This window comes from Heterocephalus glaber, unplaced genomic scaffold (genome assembly GCF_053883595.1).
Source record: "Heterocephalus glaber isolate CG9 unplaced genomic scaffold, H.glaber_assembly_v1.0 deba00001072, whole genome shotgun sequence".
In the NCBI taxonomy this organism is placed as follows: Eukaryota; Metazoa; Chordata; class Mammalia; order Rodentia; family Bathyergidae; genus Heterocephalus; species Heterocephalus glaber.
The window spans coordinates 1,724,185-1,746,094 of NW_028258189.1; the positions used below are offsets into that span (position 1 = coordinate 1,724,185).

At 34.0% G+C, this 21,910-nt stretch overlaps 1 protein-coding gene across 16 annotated transcripts in view; it reads right to left on the bottom strand.

Moving 5' to 3' along the window:
- Positions 1-21,910, bottom strand: part of LOC147828444 (ubiquitin carboxyl-terminal hydrolase 9X-like) — a 154,082-nt gene that overhangs the window by 70,399 nt on the left and 61,773 nt on the right. For 15 of the 16 annotated variants that reach the window (XM_087209920.1, XM_087209930.1, XM_087209929.1 and 12 more), the window contains 8 exons: positions 20,833-20,966; positions 19,587-19,674; positions 17,348-17,690; positions 15,476-15,571; positions 14,326-14,537; positions 13,805-14,045; positions 12,952-13,089; positions 12,120-12,240 (listed from right to left, as the gene is read on the bottom strand). In XM_087209920.1, the coding sequence (XP_087066046.1) occupies positions 12,120-12,240; positions 12,952-13,089; positions 13,805-14,045; positions 14,326-14,537; positions 15,476-15,571; positions 17,348-17,690; positions 19,587-19,674; positions 20,833-20,966 (1,373 nt within the window). The remainder of the gene's footprint in view (positions 1-12,119; positions 12,241-12,951; positions 13,090-13,804; positions 14,046-14,325; positions 14,538-15,475; positions 15,572-17,347; positions 17,691-19,586; positions 19,675-20,832; positions 20,967-21,910) is intronic. The other variant, XM_087209927.1, reaches the window with a different exon arrangement.

Below are 21,910 nucleotides of genomic sequence, written 5' to 3' on the forward strand. Positions count from 1 at the left end.
TGCTGGGGATTGAACTTGGGTCCTTGTGCTTCTGTAGCAGACGGCGATCAACCATCTGATCTTTAACAAAGGGACTGAAAAAAATGCACTGGAGGAAAGATACCCTCTTTTCTTTTTTCTTTTTTTGGCACTGGGGATTGAACTCGTGTCCTTGAGCTTGCTTGCGCAGCAGGCAGTGAAACCACTGAGCTAAACCCCTGGCCCTTTGTTTCTCATTTTTGTTTTTTTGGTACTGGGGATCGAACTTGGGACCCTGCGCTCGTGAGGCAGGCAGTGGAACCACTGAGCTAAATCCCCGGCCCGAGAGTCTCTTTTCTTTTTTGGGAAAACTGGCTATTCATGTACAGAAGACAGAATCTAATCTAGTCCCATATCTCTCACAATGTACTAGGCTACAATCAAAACGGATCAAACAACTAAGTGTTAAATCCCACATACTTAGCCTGAAGATAAAACAGGTAAAACTGCTCAAGTCATAGACATAGGCAAGGACTTTTTGAACAGAGGCCCCGTTGTGCACCAAATAGTACTGAGAATCAACAGATGGGATCATATCAAATAAAAAAGCTGCATGGCAGAAGAAATAACCAACAGAATGAAAGACAACCTTTTGCCAGCTATCCCTCAGAGGACTAATCTCTAGAATATGTAAAGAAGTCAATGTAACTAGGCACCCCCATAAAAGACCCAACTGAAAAATGGACAAGTGAAACAAACAGATACTCTGCAGATGAACAGGTGGGCAACAAATAAATGAAGAAATGCTCAACATTACTGGACAGAAGAGAGATGCAAATTAAAAACACTGAGATTCCAGGTTACTCTAGAAACAATGGCCATCATGAAGCATGGCCAATTAGGGGCCAGTCGGCTGGGAAAAAGATACCCTTCTACACTGTTGGTAGGAATGTAAACTAGTACAACCATAATGGAACTCCATATGGAGACTTTCCAAAAATCTCAAACTGAAATTCCATTTGACATAGATATTCCCCCTTCTAGGTATCTTCCCCTCAGAGTAAAGAGATCATATTATCGCGTGGATACATGCGTATCCACATTCATAGCAGCACAAGTCAAAATAGCTAAATCTTGGGAGTGGTCTATCAACAGACAAATGAATAAAGAAAATGTCGTATTTACACACAATAGAGTACTACTCTGCCATAAAAACCTTCAGTTGTTTGTAGGAAATGGATGCACCTTGAAGCTATAATGTTAAGTGTAATAAATCAGACATACTATTAAATATTACATTACTCTTATCTGAGATACCAAAATTATAAATAAAAAGCAAAATAAAATATACACTATCTTTTTCAGATGGGAATGGGATCAAGATTTGGAAAGACAGGGGAGGGGAAGGCTGGGAATAAAAAATGCATTAACTTGTATTACATACATGTACTGCATATGTAAAAGCAAAACAAACTTAAATGTATATTTCTCAAAATATTTTGCCGTAGTGGGAATCAACTCTGTGGGCTCATGCAGTCTAGGCAAGTTACTCCCTATTAGGAATAGCGCACTTTAAAAAAATTAAGGAGCTTTTTTCAATAAATTCTACTTATATAATGAAAATATGGCTGAAATAGTAAATTTTAACATTTTTCATAATATACAAATATACATGATTGCTCTACTACAAAATACAAAAGCCAAATTGAACCCAATTTCAATAACGTTCAAAACATGAACTCTTTATATTTCAAAAATGTTAAAGGTGGAAAAAACAATTTCTAAGTTTATTATATTCTTAGGAAGCTCTTGTTAGACACTTAAGATAAAAAGGTATAAGCCAAAAGATACAGATACCTACAACATTCTCTAAATGTTAGAATAATTATATAGAGAAAGAATAAGACAGGGCCGGAGATTTAGCTCAGTGGTTTCGCCTCCTGCTGCGAAAGCACAAGGACCCAGGTTCAATCCCCTGTACCAAACAAACAAACAAACAAAAGAATAAGACAGCATAATGAAACAATGTTAATTAGTGAATTTGGGGAGGTATATGGAATTCTTTTTATTATTCTTTGTGATTTTAAAATTAAAATTACAATGTCAAAAGCTGTCAGTGTTACAACAGAAAAAAATAGCTTAACAGACATAAAAAATAATGCAGAGAACAGAAGAAAACTATCAAATAGCCCATAACTGTATTGGAGAATTAAATTAGCCAGTCTTGTATGAACACATTTTTACACCATTTAATTCATATTCATTTGGCAAACAGTGTACCTGAGACTACTGTATAAGGTAAATGTTTACATGGGATTTCTCTTAGGCAAAATGATCCAAAATAGCAGAGGTATGATATTCAAAGGAAGCTAGAAAAAGCCTTTTCTGCTCTATCTTAAGGAAATTAAAAGGAAAGACCTAACAATATTCTTGGCCCACAACAGGTATCACACCTACATTCATTTAAGTAGTAGTCATTAGTCTTTAGAATTCTTTCATTCATCTGCTTTTATCTCAATGCTAATAAGTCAGTAATTTTTCTACTTTTTTCCTTGAATAATTAACACACATCAGGGCTGATATATTTGGCTAAGCTATCTGCAATAAATGTTCTGCTTACATTTCATGGGGAAAGACAGCTTAGCGTTGCAAGGATAAGCCTTATCTAAATGAAGAGGAGAGTATCTATGCAGGGTAAAGGTTTATAAAGAAGATGAAGGATTGGCAATTACAGAAGTAATTAGATAAGTAAGTATTTTAAAAAGATGATAGGAAGCCAGATTCCTCACTGCTAGAGAAAAGAAATTTCAATGAGAAAAATGAAGAAAACAAAGCTTGTGAAATTGGATTTTAGAATTACAGGTTTGAGTGTGCTCTCCTAAGTGTGTGCTGACTTCTTATTCTAAGGGTGGGAGAAAAAACATATCTAAAGTAATAAATGCTTGGAGCCCATATCCTGACACATAAAAAGAAATTAAGACTTGAGTAAGTAGCTCATTCAAACTTGAAAGTGGAAACTGGGTAATCGTAGTTGGCCAACACTGTGTATGTAATTAATGATACTAAAATTTACACTCACAAATGGCTAAAACAGGTAATTTATACTGTATTTATAAATTACCCCAATGCAAGCAAATGATCTTCTAATTTTCCTTGAACCAAGATGAGCTGTAGCTGGTATTAATGATGCTGCTTAGAAATTACACTAACTCAAAATAATTGGCCTCTATGAAGAGTCTTGAGTGGAACAATTTCTGATGACAACATTTATAAACAAGCGGAGTAAAAGACTAATACAGTATACCCTGAATAGAATTTGTTAAAATATATTATAACCAATAATGGTAATACCAAACGCGGAATGCAAAAACTCAAGTAGAAAAATTAAACTTGTAAACAGTGTTTATAATTTTACAGTTTAATATTAATATTCTCCTGACTCAATGAATTATGAAAGACTCTAAGAAAGAAATTAAACAATTCTAAATCAAGCAACAATGCTAGTACAGTATTCTGAAACCTACTGATGGAGCCCCAAGAGGAATATTTTTTGCTGTAAAAGGTCACAGTAGGAAAATGAAGTGACCTCAAATAAATACCACAATGATGTACTTCAAAACTCTAGAAAAACAAGAATAGTTCAAAGCCAAACCTACTACAGGGAGGTAAATCATAAAGATCACTGCAGAAATTAACAGAATTGAGACTAAAAAAAAAATACAAAGAATGAATGAATTCAAGAGATGGTTATCTGAAAGAATAAACGAAGGACATAAAACCTCTAGTTAAACTTCACAGAAGAAAAATGCATCAATGGAATAGGGAAAAAAAAAATCACAAAGGATACTACTGAAGCCAGATCATTAGTAAGTACTATTAAAAAAATTGCACTAGAGAATCACAAAGAAACTGACAGATTCCTAGACAAACATGAATTACTTAAAATGAATCAAGTCATAACTAGGATGAACAACCCAATAACAGGTAATGAAATTGAGGGAGTAATAATAATATAGTGATAAAAACCTACTAAGAAATGCCCAGGTTTGATGAATTCACTGCCAAATTCTACAAGACCTTCAAGGAGGACATGATAATCATAATCATGATCTCAATCAAACTCTTTCATGGGAAGAAATGCTTCCAAACTCATTTCTGGAAGTTAGCATTAACTTGACTCTAAAACCGGAAAGGATGCAAAGAAGAAAGAGAACTGCCAGACAATGTGTAATGAACACAGGTGTAAAAATCCTCCAGATGGGCTAGGGATTTAGCTCAGTGATGCCACCGCCTGTGTTGCAAGCACAAGGTCCTGAGTTTGATCCCCAGCACCAAAAAAAAAAAAAAAAAAAAAAGAAAGAAAATCCTCAAGATAATAGCAAATAATGGAACAAATTATCCAAAAGATCATACACTGTCACAGGGTAGACTTCATCCTAGGAATGCAAGAATTGTCAAACATAATGCAAGTCAAGAAAATAATATACCATATAAACAGAGATATGGACAAAAATCAACAATCATCTAAACAGACACAGAAAAAGCTTTTCACAAAATCCAGCATCCATTCAGGATAAAAAGTCCTGAAGAAAACATGTATAGAGGACATTAACAAGAATGTCCACTACTACCACTCCTGATGAATATAGTACTCAAAATATTAGCCAAGCAAAACAAAGAAATAAAAGGGATACACTTAGGAAAGAACAAGCTCAAATTATCACTCTTTGCAGGTGACAGGATCCTCTACATAGAAGACAAACAATTCCACAAAAACACTCTTAGAATAAACAAATTCAGCAATGAAGCCAGTCACAAAATCAACAGTTTTCCCATACACCAATGAACTCTGAGAAAGAAATTAGGAAAACAGTACTATTCATAACAGCATCAAGAAAATTAATTACTTAGAAATTAATCTAAATGGGTCATAAAAGAACCCTATAATGAAAACTTACAATATTTTTTACAACAGAGACCAAAAAGGTCATTAGAAAATGGAAACACATCCTCTGTAACTGAATGAGTGAATATGGTCAAAATAGCTACAGTACCAAAAACGATACATAGATTTAATGTAATCCCAGTCAAAATGCAACATGATTCTTCACAGAATGGGAGAAAAATCTAAAATGTATATGGACTGAGAAGAAATCAGAACAGCAAAGAAATCCTGGGCAACAAGAGCAGAGCCAGGGATCTGGCTCAGTGATTCTGCTGTCTGCCTCGCAAGCACAAGGTTCTTAGTTCAAGTTTCAGTTGTAAAAAAAAAAAAGCACAGGTGGATTTCAAGTACTATCCCAAAGCTACAACAATGTACACAAAAATGGTGAGGAACAAAGCAGAACAGAGGATGCAGAAACAACGAAAAGAAACTTGTGGAAGGATGAAACAAAGTAGAGGATGCAGAAATAACCCTATGCAGATTTAGCTATCTGTTCTTTTACAAAATGACAAAGTAAGAGTGGAGCAAAAACAGCCTCTTTAGCAAATGCTGTCAAGAAAACTGGCTATCTCCATGCAGAAGAATAAACCTAAGTTTATTGGTACATTTTAGGTATGCAATAGTTACATTCATCATTAGGATCTTGTACCTTTACATGACTTATCTTGGTTATTTTTTCCCCATTCCCCTGCCCTTCCTTCACTCCTTCTACCCTTCCCTATTTACAAAGATGTTGTTAGCTGGAATGTACAGTACTAGTACAACCAGGATGGAAATCAGTACTTAGAAACCGCAGAAAACTAAAAACAGAACTATTAAGTATCCTTCTAGGTATATTTCCCAAAGAATTACAGACATCATATTGTAGGTATAGCCATGTTTATAGAAATGTAATAGCTAAATCATGGAAGTGTTCATTAACAGATGCATAGGAAAGACCAAGACAAACTTGAATCATTTTAGGAAAATGAATGCACCTTGAAAGTGTAAAGTGCAATAATCAGACACACAAATTTAAGTATCAAATGGTTTTATTTTTATGAGAAATCTAAAGTATAATCAATTTAAAAACAAAATAAAAGATGTAATAGGAAACAGGGAGATAGATCTTTGGCAAATGAGAAGGGGGACAAGAGATGAAGGAGGGAAAAGGAGAGGGTAAAAAGAATCAAGATATGTAAGTAACATGTACCAACTCCTCACAATGAATGTAATTCACTGTGCAAACATGTACTAACAAATAAAAATTTTAAAAGGGTGTTTATAATTAAGGTCTTAGTCACTTCATTATTTTCATTAGTCGATAATCTGTACAAAATTTTGCATCAGTCAAATATCACTGACACAACAGTATTAACTGAGTTTGTTCACTTAACCAATCTTGAATTCTGTAAATTTGTTGGAAATGGAATACAGATATCTTGGCTTGTCCTGTTCATGGTAATCTGATGTTTAGCAATGTACAGTTTTATTGATTTTTTTTTTTTTTTAAGCTCAGAGCCAAGAATGATTATTTTTTTTCTTGCTGTTTTTTGAGATGTTCAGGCCAGGCTTCAATGTAGCCTATGCTGGCACTGAACTTGGGATGATCCTCCTGGCCCCCACTCCCAAGTGCAGGGATTACAGGTGTGCGCCACTATGCTTAGCTTTGAATTTTTTCAAACATAAAGAAACCACTATTTTATAACTATTATCCTCAATTGAGTGTTTTTTAAATTTACTTGCTTTTCAGACTGATTTTTTTTTCATAGTATCATGGATTTTACGAAGTGCTTAGAATTTAGTAAAAGTTTACTTAGTAGGTGTCATAATCAAACTATTGTTTCATTAAATGGTGATCTTTTTCAGAAGAATTTTCCAGAAAGTGTCATATTTCTAAATTAAAATTAGCATAGCCTACTGTTGACACAGTGTGATCAAGACTTCTGATCTTGAGGTGTTGGGGATTATCCTAGTGATTTTCTCATGACTTTTGATTTGCTTTAGGTATGTTAATGTTCACCAGATGTACAGCAAATTAAACTGATAATGCAATTTCTGGCATTACTGGCTTTTTATTCAGAGCAAAACAACTTGGTTCTGTACCTAGTTCAAATCCTATTCATTTACAGAAGCAAAGATGGCTTTGCAAAATTTAGTATGTATTCAAGCAGCTACTAAAATTAATTTCTTGGACTATTAGGTTGCCTCTTTTCTATTTCTGGTGCAGACATTGTGGGAGCAACTATGTTCTGATTCTTAGATGTCTCTCTGTTGCTTAGCTTGCTCTCCCCACCAGTTCTCTTCCCTGTCACCCACTGTCTCACAGCATTTTCTTTTTTCTCTTTTGCTCAGTTCCTTGTAGTCTTTAGCTGTGGATGGGGGATTTCCACACTATTTCTTAATTAATTCAATTAAAAATTACAATGCAGAAGTGTACTGATTCACTTCAGACACTGCAGTAAAATAGTTTACAAGACAGAAATTGTTTGATTTATTAGTATTTATAAGCATGGAAATTTTGTTGATAAAGTTAAGAAGATTATTAATTTGTACTATTTTCTGTAATAGTATGGACAAATGTCTATATTTGCAATCCTCTGTGGAAGTACAAGTCATTTCAGAATGCACTTAACTATAGAATTGAAGACTTTTCACCTATCTTAAAAACTGAAGTTACTGATCTAAAATATAATTACTGTACACGATACAAATCAAACAATGAGAATATGAGAACATTAGCACAGAAATATCTGCAACTGACTTAATAAGAAATACACTTTTTAAACCCCATTTAACTATTTCAAACTCCCTAAGTAGCCTACTTCTCATCAGCAGATCTTTAGTACGAAAAAAAACGCCAAATATTTGTTGTTTAAATTTTGCTCATCAAAAGTGGTGAGATGTAATAAGTGCCTACATAATATCTTTGACTTTCCCTCTTGAGCCACATGTCTAAAATATTTACTACCAAATCTTAAAAAAAATGTTCTCTAATACTACCCTCTAGAGAATATTACTGGAGCAAACAGTCAAACGTGAAACGAGGGGGCAGGGATTTAGCTCAGTGGTTCTGCCACCTGCCTTGCAAGTGAAATGCAAGGTCCTGAGTTAGATCCCAGGTACCAAAAACAAAAAAAACTCTTGAAATGAGATGAAACTTGAATAGAATCCACTGACTTCATGGCAGAAATGTATCAATTCTCCTAGGTTAGATGTTTATATCTAGAGGATATCCTTATTTGAGAAAAAGACAACTATAGCATTTGGGAGTCAAGTGACATCAAATCAAAGCAACTCTCACACAGTTTTGTTTTGTTTTTTAAATTAAGGTACAAATAAAATGCCTATTATCTACATGTAATAACTCGTTGGTACACTGTTTCTGATAAAGTAAAGAGCTTTTATGTAATAACTTGAGTTTTTGTCAGTCAGGAATAGTGTGCTGACTGTTGACTAAAATCATCTAAATACATTTGCATTGGCTATCATTAAAGTTTAAGCTCTCGGTATAAAACAATGAGGATTTCTTGTTTAAAAAAAGATGTCCAGGCACTGTGTGGTCTAGACAGTCACTCTTATAATTAGAGGCCAGATTATCAGTGACTCATGATGTACATTTATGGACATATGTGTTTTTTGGGGTTTTTTTGGTATAGGGCATATGTGTTCTTCTTGAATGATATTCTATTGAATGACAAAATTGGGTAAAAGTTACTTTATGTCATTTAGTATCTTATAATTACTGGCAGGCATAGTGCCAGTGAGCTAAATCCCCAGCAAATATCTTATAATTAGATAAAGATGGCTAAGATTGACTTGAAGATTATTCTATACTAAGTTAAACATTTAAACATGTCTAATACAATGGCTTAATTGTTAGGCCAAAATGGTATACTGCCCCCAATCTCCAGTTTTCTCTGTATCTCTTAATAACTGTTGTCAACACCCTACAGAGACTCAAGTTTCTAAGATGACCACGACTGATAACAGGGTAACAGTTCCTTAATCATGTTGTCTGGTTCAAAGTGTTTAATATTTAGATAAGATCATGAAATTAAACCTACCGGTGTCACTACAATGTTCGTATAACTAATCTTTCAGGGTGTTCAGTAACTGAGATTTTGAGACCAGAGCTAAAAGAATAACTAGACTAAGAACACTGATATTTGGCCCTGGCCCTCCAAGGTCAACAAGAGAGGCCCTTTCCTGTAAGATCCAACAACTTTGGTGAGTCACCCAAACTCCTGAGCAAGGAGATTGGTAAACCTAAAGAACAAAATCAACTGCTGTACAGTGTGCTAAAAAAGGAGGGTCACCAAAAAAAGACTTCCCTCCCCTGCTTCCAAAAGGCCAATTAAGTCTTGGTTAAGCAAGACTGTTATTCTGATGGCTGACACTGACAGAAGAATTGAGAGGATTTATATATGGGCCCACAAGTAACCCCTTGAGAGCCTTAACTGACCTTGATTTTCAGCAAAAGGTTAATTCTGATTAATGCAGGTCTTGCTTTATTTTGTTCTTGAACACCCAGCAGGGAAATATATATTAATACTTACCTCATTTTAGCTTGGTCTTAAACACTCAGCAGGAAAATATAACCAAAGATATAGAAATAATGATAATACAGAATAGACAAAAAGGAAGCTCTAATCACTAACTCCTGCAAGCAGTTTCTAACCACACTTTTAGGCAAATTTGGGAGCTGGGCCTCTTTAAGGAGTAGAGGAGACATGGCCTCTGTATTACAGAAGAAAACTGAGCTGAAAGCCTGTGATTTCGCACTTGTGTCTGTGTTGGCTACTGACCCCTCTTTTCAGTTTCCCTTCAAGGAGGTCACTTTCCCAAACGGGTTACTAATTTAGATTAAGTCATGTTTGTCTCCCTACTAACCTGATTAAGTCATGGTTGCCACTTGTTTCAGACTGGCTCCTTCCTCCACTAATACTTTTGCTTTTTGTTTTGTTTTGGGTACCTGAGATTGAATTTGGGTCCTTGTGCTTGTGCAGCTGAAACCATTGAGCTAAATCCCCGGCCCTGATACTTTTGTTTTTATAGTGCTTAACCTGCCTTACTTCATTTCAGATTTTATCAATGCTATCAAAATGCAGATGAGAGCTGCCACGGAGCTACCAGCTTCCTTTCACTATAGTCACCAAGACTGTCCCTCCTCCAGTATTCTATCACCTGCCTGAAGTCCCACATCATCTCTAACCAGAACGAAGGAGCCAGAGCAGTCACAGCCTATTCCACATCCTATAGCAGCAGGATGATGGAGTCAGAGGAAGAAATGTAGGGACAGTTAGAGGAGAATGTAGACAGGAACATGTCATGACCTACGTGGCTGATGGTTATAGAAATGACCATATGCTTACTTTGCAATATGTACTTTAGCAAGATGCCTTTTAAAAACCTTTGGATCCATTTAATGTATGCCTGTAGACCTCATAACCCTTATTTCACCTCAGAAACAAAGGCCCCTGATTGAAATTTAGACCCCTGATTGGTCTAGATTACACAGATCAGTAAAAGCTACTTTTGGGACTAGCTTATACCTATAAGTATGAGCTGGCAGAGTCCGTGCTGAGAAACTTTTCACATTTCCCTGCCTTGAAAGATGCTGACAACTTTCCCTGCAGTTGAGATATAAACTCAACTGTCATCTGTTCACATTACTTTCATTTCTAACTTCCTCATTCCCAGCCAAACCTGACTTTTCTGTTTTCTGCCAGAACCTTTCAGCCTTGAGCCAGCCTCATCCCACTTTTTCATTCTTCACTGAAGTAAGGGCAAGAACCAAAGGTCTTCTCTAGCTTCTGAGACCCTCACCTGATGCTACAGTTGGTTCTGTTATTGATATTAAGTAGTTTTTCACTCCTAATGCAGAGGTAGAAATTGAACTTAGGATGTTGAACAGTTTGAGTGGTACCTTCAGGATGAGTCATACCCAAGGCCACAGGCACATCACACATGAAAGCTACTTACTGAACAAATCTCTACAATAGCGGCAAAGAGTCCCATTCTAACTATCTATGAACAGCAACACAAAAAAATACAAAAATCATCAGAAAACAAGGCAATAAGATGCCTCCAAAAATTCTTAACATTCCAAAGGTTGATCCTACAGATGCAATTCCAGGAAGAATTAAACAAAAAAGTTAAAAGATCAAACACAAATAAATAAGCAGCTGAACCAATCAATTATTAAAATGATCAAAGAAGCTCAACACAGATAAAAATAAACAGCTGAACAAACTGAAGAAGACAAGGCAGGCTACGTAACATCACCTTAGTAAATAGATGAGGTGGTAAAAAAGAACCAAGCAGAAATTCTGAAAACACTTTATTTATTAGTAAGTCAACAAACTATATGACAACCTCAGTAAAAGGCAAGGTGAAGCATTACTGTAAGCAAAGTGATCTTTCTAGAATAATAAGCCAGTAACGAAGAACAGAAAAGGAAAGCAAGCAAGCAAAAAAGAGTATAAAGAGATTAAAAAAGATTTGTATATTCTATAATATATGTGAAATAAAAAGTATCAATAACAAAAGATCAGGAGTAAAGGAGAAAGTATCTATTGCAAATATTTTCTTTCTAAAAAAACTGAACAGCTTTAAAATTTACTAAATTCAAGTATAATTCCTTAAATATCTCACATCATCAATTTGTGTACACTGACAAATTAAAAAGTTTGTTGTTATGTAAATTCTTCCTAGGTATTCTTGAAGTATTTTATCTAAAGAAAAGGAACTAAATATATAATAGATGAACTTGGCACAAAAATAATATTATATTGCTTGGAGATAAAAGTGATGTATGGAGTAAAATTAAAGTTGAAAAGTGACTTTTCTTTGAAATAGTAGTGAAGGATGAAGATGGCTAAAGAAGACATTGTCTGAATTATGTATTAGTTCGGTAAAAGTATTTTGGCGGGGGGGGGGACACACACACACTACTAGGGATCGAACTCGGATCCTTGCACTTGGAAGGCAGGTGGTGGAACCACCAAGCTAAATCCCCAGCTCCTGCTGAAAGTATTTTATAAAAACTTGTAAGCTCCTAAATTTTTTAGAAGTAATGGTGTAGAAGACACATGATCAGTAGTGGGGTCTACCTCACAAAGTATATCTGATTTGGAAACAATTTTTTTTAAATGTTACTTTTGGTCCATTACGTATTTGTCAGCATTATTAACCTGGAGTTGGGGTATGAATGGATGGACAATTATTTCCTTACCTGGTGGCATAAGTTTCATAAGTACTCTTGCTGCATCTCTAAGGGATGGCATATTCAGGCTACTACCTAAGTCGGCAACTTCCCAAAGGAAAGAGATGTATTTGGAATGCAGTGACATTATCTAGAATATAAAATGCACAAAATATTTATCTGTAAATTGTACCCAGAAAAGGTTTTTAGGTATAAAAACTCATCTATTCACTGTGTCCAAAATAAGTTTTCTACTGAAAAATTACATCTGGATATAGTATTTGTACTTCTTGAACTGATGTGCCTTCATTTTATAAATACACCAATTCCTCATGATGCAAAATAAAAATATCATTTATTCATATTTGTAAGCTACTTTTAGAAATTTCCTTGTGAGTGTGTATTGTTTTCTAAACTAGTTTGAGATGGTATTCAGATATTTATTTACAAAGCATCTTGTTCTCTTAGGAGATATACTAATCCAAGTGGCTTGTATAATTACAGATGGAACAATTTTCAAGAGGATGTAAATAAAGGTTAAGAAAGGCAAATTGTTTCTTTGGATAAGATATATAGCAATCTGAGAAATTCAAAAGATCACACTTTTCTTTAAAATATTTCTACAAAAAGACGATAATATAGCAGTAGTTTCTAGAGATGGACTATACTTAATAAATTATAATATTTCTATTACTATTTCTAACAATTAAGAAATCCTCTCAGGAGTTAATAGTTAAGCGTATAGTTAGCTGAACTTTCAACTCACTAGTGAAAACTTAAGTTTCTCAGAATCAAAAACATTTTATGCATTTCTTCCTATTTTCAAAGATAGTATGATCTTTTCCATACAATCATTACTCACCACCCCAGGCAAACAACTTTCCACTTCAGGATTATCATCACTATAGCGATTTCGGTGGTTTCTAGAGGACCCAGTTGAAGAGTTATCAGGACTTGAATGCATGTTGGATTTGATCTGTGTAAGCTTAGCTGTAATTAACTGAAAATGGAAATACATTTAGTGATAAAAATAAAATACTTTTACAAATGAAAGAAACTAGAGGGCTGAGAATTTAGCTCAGTGGTGCTGCTGCCACCTGCTTTGCAAAAGCAAGGTCCTGAGTTCGATCCCCGGTACCAAAAAAAAAGAAACTAGAACTATCAAAGAGTTAATCTCTCATTCTTTGTTTTTAGAAAAACACTGGAAAATACTATCCGACATAATCATGTAGTATAATACATCATTATTCTCTAGATTGGTTCCAAGACCCTTGTGGACACCAAGGACACTCAGGACTCTTATTTAAACTGGTTCATACAACATACATCATTTTCTTAAACTTTATATCTTCCTGTATTTTAAATATTATATACCATATAGTTTCTAATACAGTACTAGGTAAAAGCAGTGTGACATTTTTAAGGAATAGCTCCAAAAAGTCTGTACATGTTCTGGTCAGTACAAATGAAATTTTTTTCATAAATAGTTTTACCCATGTTTGGTTGAATCCATACATGTGGAACCTTAAGCTACAGAGAACAGCTTGCAGTTTACTTCTTCCACTAGTAAGTTATGTGACACCTATCTTATTTAATATCCAAATACTATCAGACACAGGGACATAACAGTTAACATGCTCAATAAATATTTATTAAATAATACAAAATTACCTACATATTTAGTGAGGGAATATTTGCAAATTATATGTACTTACTGATTTATCCTTTAAATTTACTTGTCCAATTAGCTTTCTGTCATCTTCAGAATCTAACAGTTCACCACCCACAAAGAGTTCAATTTTTGTATCAGCTACATTGGCTTTAATTCGATTGAGAATACATCGTCGTACTGAACCAACTGTATCATTTGTATGAGACAGTATGTCCATGTCATCAACTTGTCTGCCCTGGCTTGGAAATTGAACTGTAAGAGACACATGCTTGCCACGAAATGCTCTGGGAGACAAACAAAAAGCACAATCTATTCAGCTAAATACCAAGAAAATAAAGCTGGAAATTATTATTTTTTAAATTAAGCATCAGGATGATAGTTAACTCACTTTGTTTTCAGGATCTTTAAAACAGTATTATGACTCTTTTAATAGAAATTCAATTTACTAAGATTTTGTAAACTAGGAAGAAAGTTTTAGCCTGCAAGTACAAGTTGAATATCTCTTATCTGACTCCAAAAGTATTACATAACTGGAAATTAACATTAGATCAATTTCTTGCAAACCTTGACATAGGCAGAATTATTCTTTCCTGGTGAAAATCATTATCACATTGATTTATGTACTCCCGTAAGACAGTTAACACTCGAACCATGTGTATGGTTTCTTGTCTTGTAGAATTAATACTGTCTTCGTCACCATCCAAAATACATAGTGAATCATATGAGGCTCTCAATCGATTAAAGCAAGACTGAATGAAGTCTTTATGAATAACCACCTGCAAATATAGGCCAAATAAAGACAGGTCAAATTGCTTATTTAAATTTCCTTATTCAGGGGCCGGTGATTTAGCTCAGTGGTTCCATAGGCTGCCCTGCAAGTGCAAAGACCCGAGTTTGATCTCTGGTACCAAAACAAAACAAAACAAAACAAAACAAAAATGACTTAAATTTCCTTGTTCAAATTTTAAAATCAAATGACATCAATTCAATCAAAGGCAGTAAATTTGTTTTTTTTAACTCTTGTTTGCCATTTGTGCAGTTTACAATCATTTTGGGAGTGGTTACATATATACAATATAGCTTGTTAATCCCCTTCCTTGCTCTTCTCTCCTCCCTGACCAGTTCTTCTTTTTCTCATACTTGATATTTTTTGCCTTAGCTCATGTTATAGCATATAATGTTTACATTAATTGGGGTTATTAAGGCAGTAAAATTTTAAAGACAACTCTCAACTAAATCATATTTAACCAGTAGTAAAATACTACCTAATAAAAATTAGTATTAATTAAAATTAATAAAATTAAATAAGCCAATACATTAAAAAAAATGAATCAATCTCTGGACTAAGTATCCAACCAAGGAAATCAAAGTTTTGAACATGACAACATATAAGAATTAGCAATTACATTCAAAGCAATTCCAATCACCAAAGAATAATTCACCTAAGAAAAATTCCAATCACATAACAATATTCTTTTAGTTGGGACTATGTAAGGGACATATGTGGATTAAATACTTAAGAAATATATCTGGTTAGGTTTTTTTGGGAGGCTGGGGGTTACTAGGGATCAAACTTGGGCCCTTGAGCTTGCAAGGCACGTGGCAGAACCGCTGAGCTACATCCCCAGCCCTGGTTAGATTTTTAAAAATTGATTTTAGATAATTCTATCTTACTCTATTAGAACCAGAGGTGTTTGTTTACTTCAAGCCTTACCTGACTGGTCTGCAACCTGGGGCCAAGATTTGTGTATATTTCTTTAAGAAGATCTATAGCTCTGCAGGCTACATCATCATTACTCTGAATAACAACCTAATTTCAAAAAAGATTATAATATTAATATTCTCAGTATATTCTAATTTTGCACTTAAATTCAAATCATATCAATTACTTTTTAAAACAATCTCCAATAATTTGGGGATAGATGTCTAAATGTAGTGAAATAAATAATTCAATAGTCAATCTATGATGTTTTAAAAGGGTAATTCAAACAAGCTACAAAAGTTAAGAGCTGGGCCTGGTGGTACCTGTTTATAATCCTAGCAGTGAGAGAGAAGGAAGCAGGAGGATTCCAAGTTTAAGTTCCAGGCTGGGGATTAAGCTCAGTGGTTCTGCTGCCTACCTCGCAAAGGACAAGTTCCTGAGTTTGATCCCCGTTACCAAAACAAAAACAAAAACAAAACCCAGAAAAATGAAATTAAGAATAAATCAATACTATTGGGGCCAGGGATTTAGCTTAATGGTGCCACTGCCTGCCTTGCAAGTGCAAGGTCCCGAATTCAATCCCCTGTACCAAAAAAGAAAAAGGAAAAAAAAAAAAGCAATGTGACAAGTTTCACCTGGGCAATTTAAAGGTACCTTATCTTAGAATAACAAATTTATAAAATGGTCAGGATGTATCTCAGAGCGAAGGCCCTGTGTTCAACTGCCAGTACTAAAACAAACAAAGAATAATGTTAAAAAAAATTCTTTCTAACAAAAAACACTGTCTCACTACCTGCAGAAATTTCTTCAAGTCTTTTATCAATTACCTAATATCATTTTTATTTAACTGTGTTTATAAACCTTGGACTTCAAAAAATTTTCAGGGATGACCTTGTAAGAATTTTACAATAGAAAAAGAAAAGGAATGGGAAACTAAGACAAGAACACAAGATTTCTTTTTTTAGAGCTTTCTACTATTTTTAAAAACTACTATTTACAAATAATTTGTAAATATGATTAAAATGATTAATTTGTAAGTATGATTAAATAATTTTTAAAACTATTAGGTTTAATGGATGACCATAATATCTTAGTCTCTGTAAAGTTTACCTGCAAAACACAAAACTAAAATGCATCCAAAAAGTAATATAAGCTACAATAGTTACATATATGTGTGTGTGTATATATGTATACATGTATACATGTATACATGTATACATACATATATATATATATATGTATGTATGTATATATATATTTTTTGCTGTTGTTGTTGTTACTGAGGATTGAACTCAGGTCCTTGTGCTTGCAGGGCAGGCAGAACCACTGAGCTAAATCCCTGGCCCTACAATAGTTATAATTAAAAAGGCAAGATTTAAACTATCCAAATGAAAAAAACTCTAGTTTTAGATAGGAAACATTTACTCTTCAAATGTGTAAATATATTGCAATTTAAACACTGTCAATAAATTATTTTATAAATGTTTTTTAATCATGTCATTCATTATGACAGTAACAATATTATAAACCCCAGATCTCTCTTATACGTGGATAGTAGGAAGTAACTTTCATAAGAAAGTGAAACACAGTTAGTAAAAGATATGTAAGTAAGTGTCACTGCACCTCTATAGCAGATCAGAAGGGAGCATAATAGGAACTTCAGTGCCAGACAATAAAGAAAAGGAGGGAGGAAGACAGAATATCACTAATAAATACAAGAAACATAACAAGAAGGTTAAGATAAGCAATTAATACACCCTTTGATTTCTAGGACAAGATCAAAACTGTGTAAACACACTGAAGAAAATTATGATTTGGTAATTTTTTTTCACAAACTACATCTCATGTAATACATGTAAACAAAAATTCCAACTTTTTACTTACCCTCCAAAGGTAGTCTAATCCTATCAATTGTAAATCATCCATCATATAGGCTCTTCTTTTTGGTATTAACTTCTGTTCTTTACAATTAACTGCTTTGAAGAATCTTTCAAAACACTTTATTCCATTTTCAGTCAACAGGGGAGGATCAAGTTGAAGGACATTACTTTCAAAAAAGTCCTTAATAATATCAGGATCTAAATCTGATCCGTCCCCCATTAGCTTGGAGTACCACTTAAAACAAGCTTCACGATCACTAAGATAAACTGCATTCTCTGCTAAACACTTCCATATTTGTTTCGCCTGGGGAGCACAGAGGCACAGTTCACCATCCTTCAATAAAAATCTTGGAAAAACATAAACCAGTAATTAAAGGAAACATAATTTTATCCTCAAAAGTATGTCATTTGATATTCGTAAAATATTTTCACATTAATTACATCATAAAACATATTCCTTCTATGGAACTTTATCTCTTAACCACCCACTTGAAATTATGACAACTAAACTAATTCATTTAACTAAGAAGTATGTACTAGACTAGATAACCAAATGTGCCAGCAACTTTGCCAGGTGATGGGATCAAGATAAACATTTATGGGCCGGGGATTTAGCCCAGTTCTGTTGCCTGCCTTGCAAATGCAAGGACCCAAGTTCGATCCCCAGTACCCAAAAAAAAAAAAAAAAAAAAAAAAAAAAAAATTTATGCCCTATTTTGAAAAAATTCAGTTTCTGAAACAAGATAATTGCTTTAGCTAACTGCTTAGAAAGAGATCTTGGAAAACCAGAGAGGACACAAAAAACTTTCAGAAATAACAAAATTATCCATTATTTTTATGTCAGTAATTATTATTATATTTATCAGTATTATGTGATATAGCCAGGAGTGGTGGTGCAAACCTGTAATCTCAACAATCTGTGATGCTGAGGCAGAAGGATAATAAGCTTGACCTCAGTATGCACAATTCAGTGACTTAGCGAGGCTCTGTCTTAAAAGAAAAAAGAAAAATGCCTGGTAGAGCTGGAGATTTAGCACAGTGGTACTGTGCCTGCCTTGCAAGCGGTCTTGAGTTCGATGCCCAGTACCAAAGGGGGAAAAAGAAATGGCTGGGATACTGGAATGAAGCTCAAGGCAAAGATCCTGGATTCTAAATTTTACTAAGAGAACTGATTAATTCTAATCCATATTTCTAAGAAGCATACCTAAGTGGCATAATACACATGCATCCAAAACAATGGATCACTTTGAGAGATATTTTTAACATGGCAGGCTACTGTTTTTCCATGCTGTTAAACAAAATGTATTTTAAATATGTCAGGAAATTTATATACATAAATATATGTCAGGAAACTTAAGAATTTTTCTTAAGTAGAAATGTTATCAAAACCTTCGTTTATAAAAAGAAAACTCTTGGGCTGGTGATTTAGCTCAGTGACAATGCAGTTGACTCACAAGTGCAAGTTCCTGAGTTCGATCCCTGGCATACCACTCCCCAAAAGAAAAACTCCCCAGAATACGTATGAAAATAAATGCAATAGATTTTACACAATAGTGATAGGGCATTTTTTCTTAGCATGCTTATAGCTCAAATATGTTTTGCTTAAGGTATGGTAACTGCATCTCTAAGAACTCTTTCATTATTTAAATAATACATACAAATACATGTCATTACATTAAAATATAAAAGTACTGAGCAGATTCAGCTCGTATTATATTTATGTTCACTTAAAGGACATTTTTTTTTCCTTATCTATGTGAAGTTACACATACATTATCTTTTCAGTTTGTATTAATGAAAGCATTAACACAAATATGGTTCTTTAGTTGGGCATTTGTGTCTTCAATTTCAAAGTATAAAAATATATATATGTATTTCTCTAATCCCCCCTACTTTGGGAAGCTAATGCAGGAGGATCATAAATTCAAGTCCTGCATGAGACTGTTTCAAAAATAAAAGGGGTTGGGAATGTAACTCAGTAGTCAAGTTCCACTGGGTTCAACCTCCCCACCTCATGAATAAACACATTATTTATTTCAAAATTCCAAAATAGAAAGCTAAAGCTTAATCAATAATTTAAAAATATTTAATAATGACTACATAGGGCAATGCTATATGAACTTCTGGGAATGCTTCTCGTGTGGGGAAACATTCCATAGTAGGGTAAATGTCCATTTAACACTTGACCAACTGCATTCCTCATTTGTGTCTTAGAGAAAACAGCATTAATTGTTTAAACAAACCTAAGGAAGTTAAGTCGTTCTTGGACTTCTTGAATATGACTATATCTACTTCCAATTCTCAGAGATTGTGGGTCATAGTCTTTATGATCTGCAAATTAACAAAAACTATGAATTATACACGATTGTCTACATTACTGCTACCTTTGGCTCAAAGAAATCAGAAAGTCAATAATCATTTTATTTTTTGTGGGGTGCCCGGGATCGAACTTGGGTCCTTACACTTGTGCAGCAGGAGGTGAAACCAATGAGCTAAATCCTTGCCAGTAATCATTTTATTAATAAGAGAACACATTATAGTAGGATCGATATATATTTAATTTCCCCTAAAAAACTTTACAGTCAAAAGAAAAATACAATTTGCCAAATGAGTGATCAAAAATAACTTTTAGTATAACCTCCCCCTCCATTCTTCTACACTGAAGCAATCTATAAGAACAGTTTACGGTTGTTTTCAATATATTGTTATAATGAAATTTTAGAGAAAATGTATCGGCATTTAAACATAGAATTATTTATCTGTAGAAAAATTCAGGTGATAGAATATGCTGTTGAATTTTATGAAGTTATACAATTATCTCAATCACTAGGCTATGAATGGTTAGTAAGAAAACAGCATTTGTAAACATCTTTCCTCTTATTATAATTATGAATATGTGTTGGGAATTGGCCTGGGACAAGCTGAAAATCTTTTTAAAAACAGAATTACAAAATGCTTTAGATGTACTTTATTAACATCAAATACTAAAGAGAAAAAGACTCAGAATTTGTTGATGAGAAACTAAATAAGGTAGAACCAAGCTCAAGCCCAGCCTGGCAAATGAGCAATTTTCCAAGGCCTTGTTGCAAGGTAAAAAGAAAAAAAAAATGGTCATGGATGTAGCTCAGTATAAAGGTGCTGGGTTCAATCACAAGCACTACAAAAAGCCCAAAGTACCTATTCTTGCAAAAATATTGTCTAGTGTAAAGATGTTCCATTCAGGAAGGCAGGACTCAACTAAAGGATTTACCCCAACATGTTTAATATTATATCCTTCTGTAAGGAACTTCAATACTTAGTATTTTGATATCTGCAGGGGATACTGAAGCCAATCTCCATTAGATAGCAAGAGAACAATCCTGTAATTTATAAAAGCAACTCACTACATGCTTTTTTTAAAAAAGAATTATTTAAAATTAACATCAAAACAAACAAAAACAGGGAAAGTCTATCTTAAGTCCCAAAGTTAATTTAGCTTATCATACATACCTCTAACATATAATCTCATGCTATCCATATAAATTGCAAGGTTTTCTGCTACCAAAGCAACTAAGGCATGATTGTGCTGAAGGTGGTTGATTAAATCACGGCGATAAAGTATGTGGGGACTTCGCGGAGTTTGACTAAAATGAGAATTTAACAGTATAATTAAGCAAATAAAAGCTACTATTCTTCACTGAGTTTACAGAGATAAAATGCTAGTGGTCAATATCCTTTCTTTAATAATAAAACAATACAAACAGAGTAATATATGACTCGAAGCAGTATCTCAGTGTTTTTATTTTACATAAAAATGATCCATCAATATTCCTCATCAAATACATTAACTAGGTACTACAAAACAATTCAGTGGTACATAGTTTGCCTAATATGCTTAATATGTCCTGGGTTTGATCCATTGCCACTATTTTTCTGTGGCTATTAAAAGATACCTGTTGCTATTTCCTTATTTTGAGATTTTTCAATCAAACCAACTGATTTTTCTAGTTTATTAATTCACTGGTGAAGCAACCAACTTTGAAAGAGTATATATACTACTGGATCCAACTACAAACTGATGAAAGGTTTGAATGAAACAAAAAAGGTGGGTCAAACATCAAAATACGTCATTCATAAGTAAACACTACTGTGCTTTCTTGTGTTTATCTTCATGAAATTTTCTAATTTCATGCAACTTTTTCTAGCATTAGGAAAAATACAATAAAAATTCAACTTAAACATTATTTCACTTTGGAATCTTCTTAGCATGGTATTTGTTACGGTTTGGGTCTAGATGTCCCTCAAATCCTTCTGTGGTCACAGGTGGCTTTATCTAGGTTCTCAAATCTAGAGTGTGTGATGCTGAGATTAAGGGTATGTGATTACTAAACCAATACAGACTGGTTTGGCATCTCAGTCTTCAGTCTGCCATGAACTGTTGCCACTCTGCCATGTGCCACCCTGCCTTGGAGTGAGCCAATTATAAACTGAAACTCCTACAAACTGTGAGCTAAATAAACCTTTCCCCCTTTAACTCTGGGTGTTGGGCATTTTGTCTTAGCAACAAGAGAAAACTAACTAACTAACA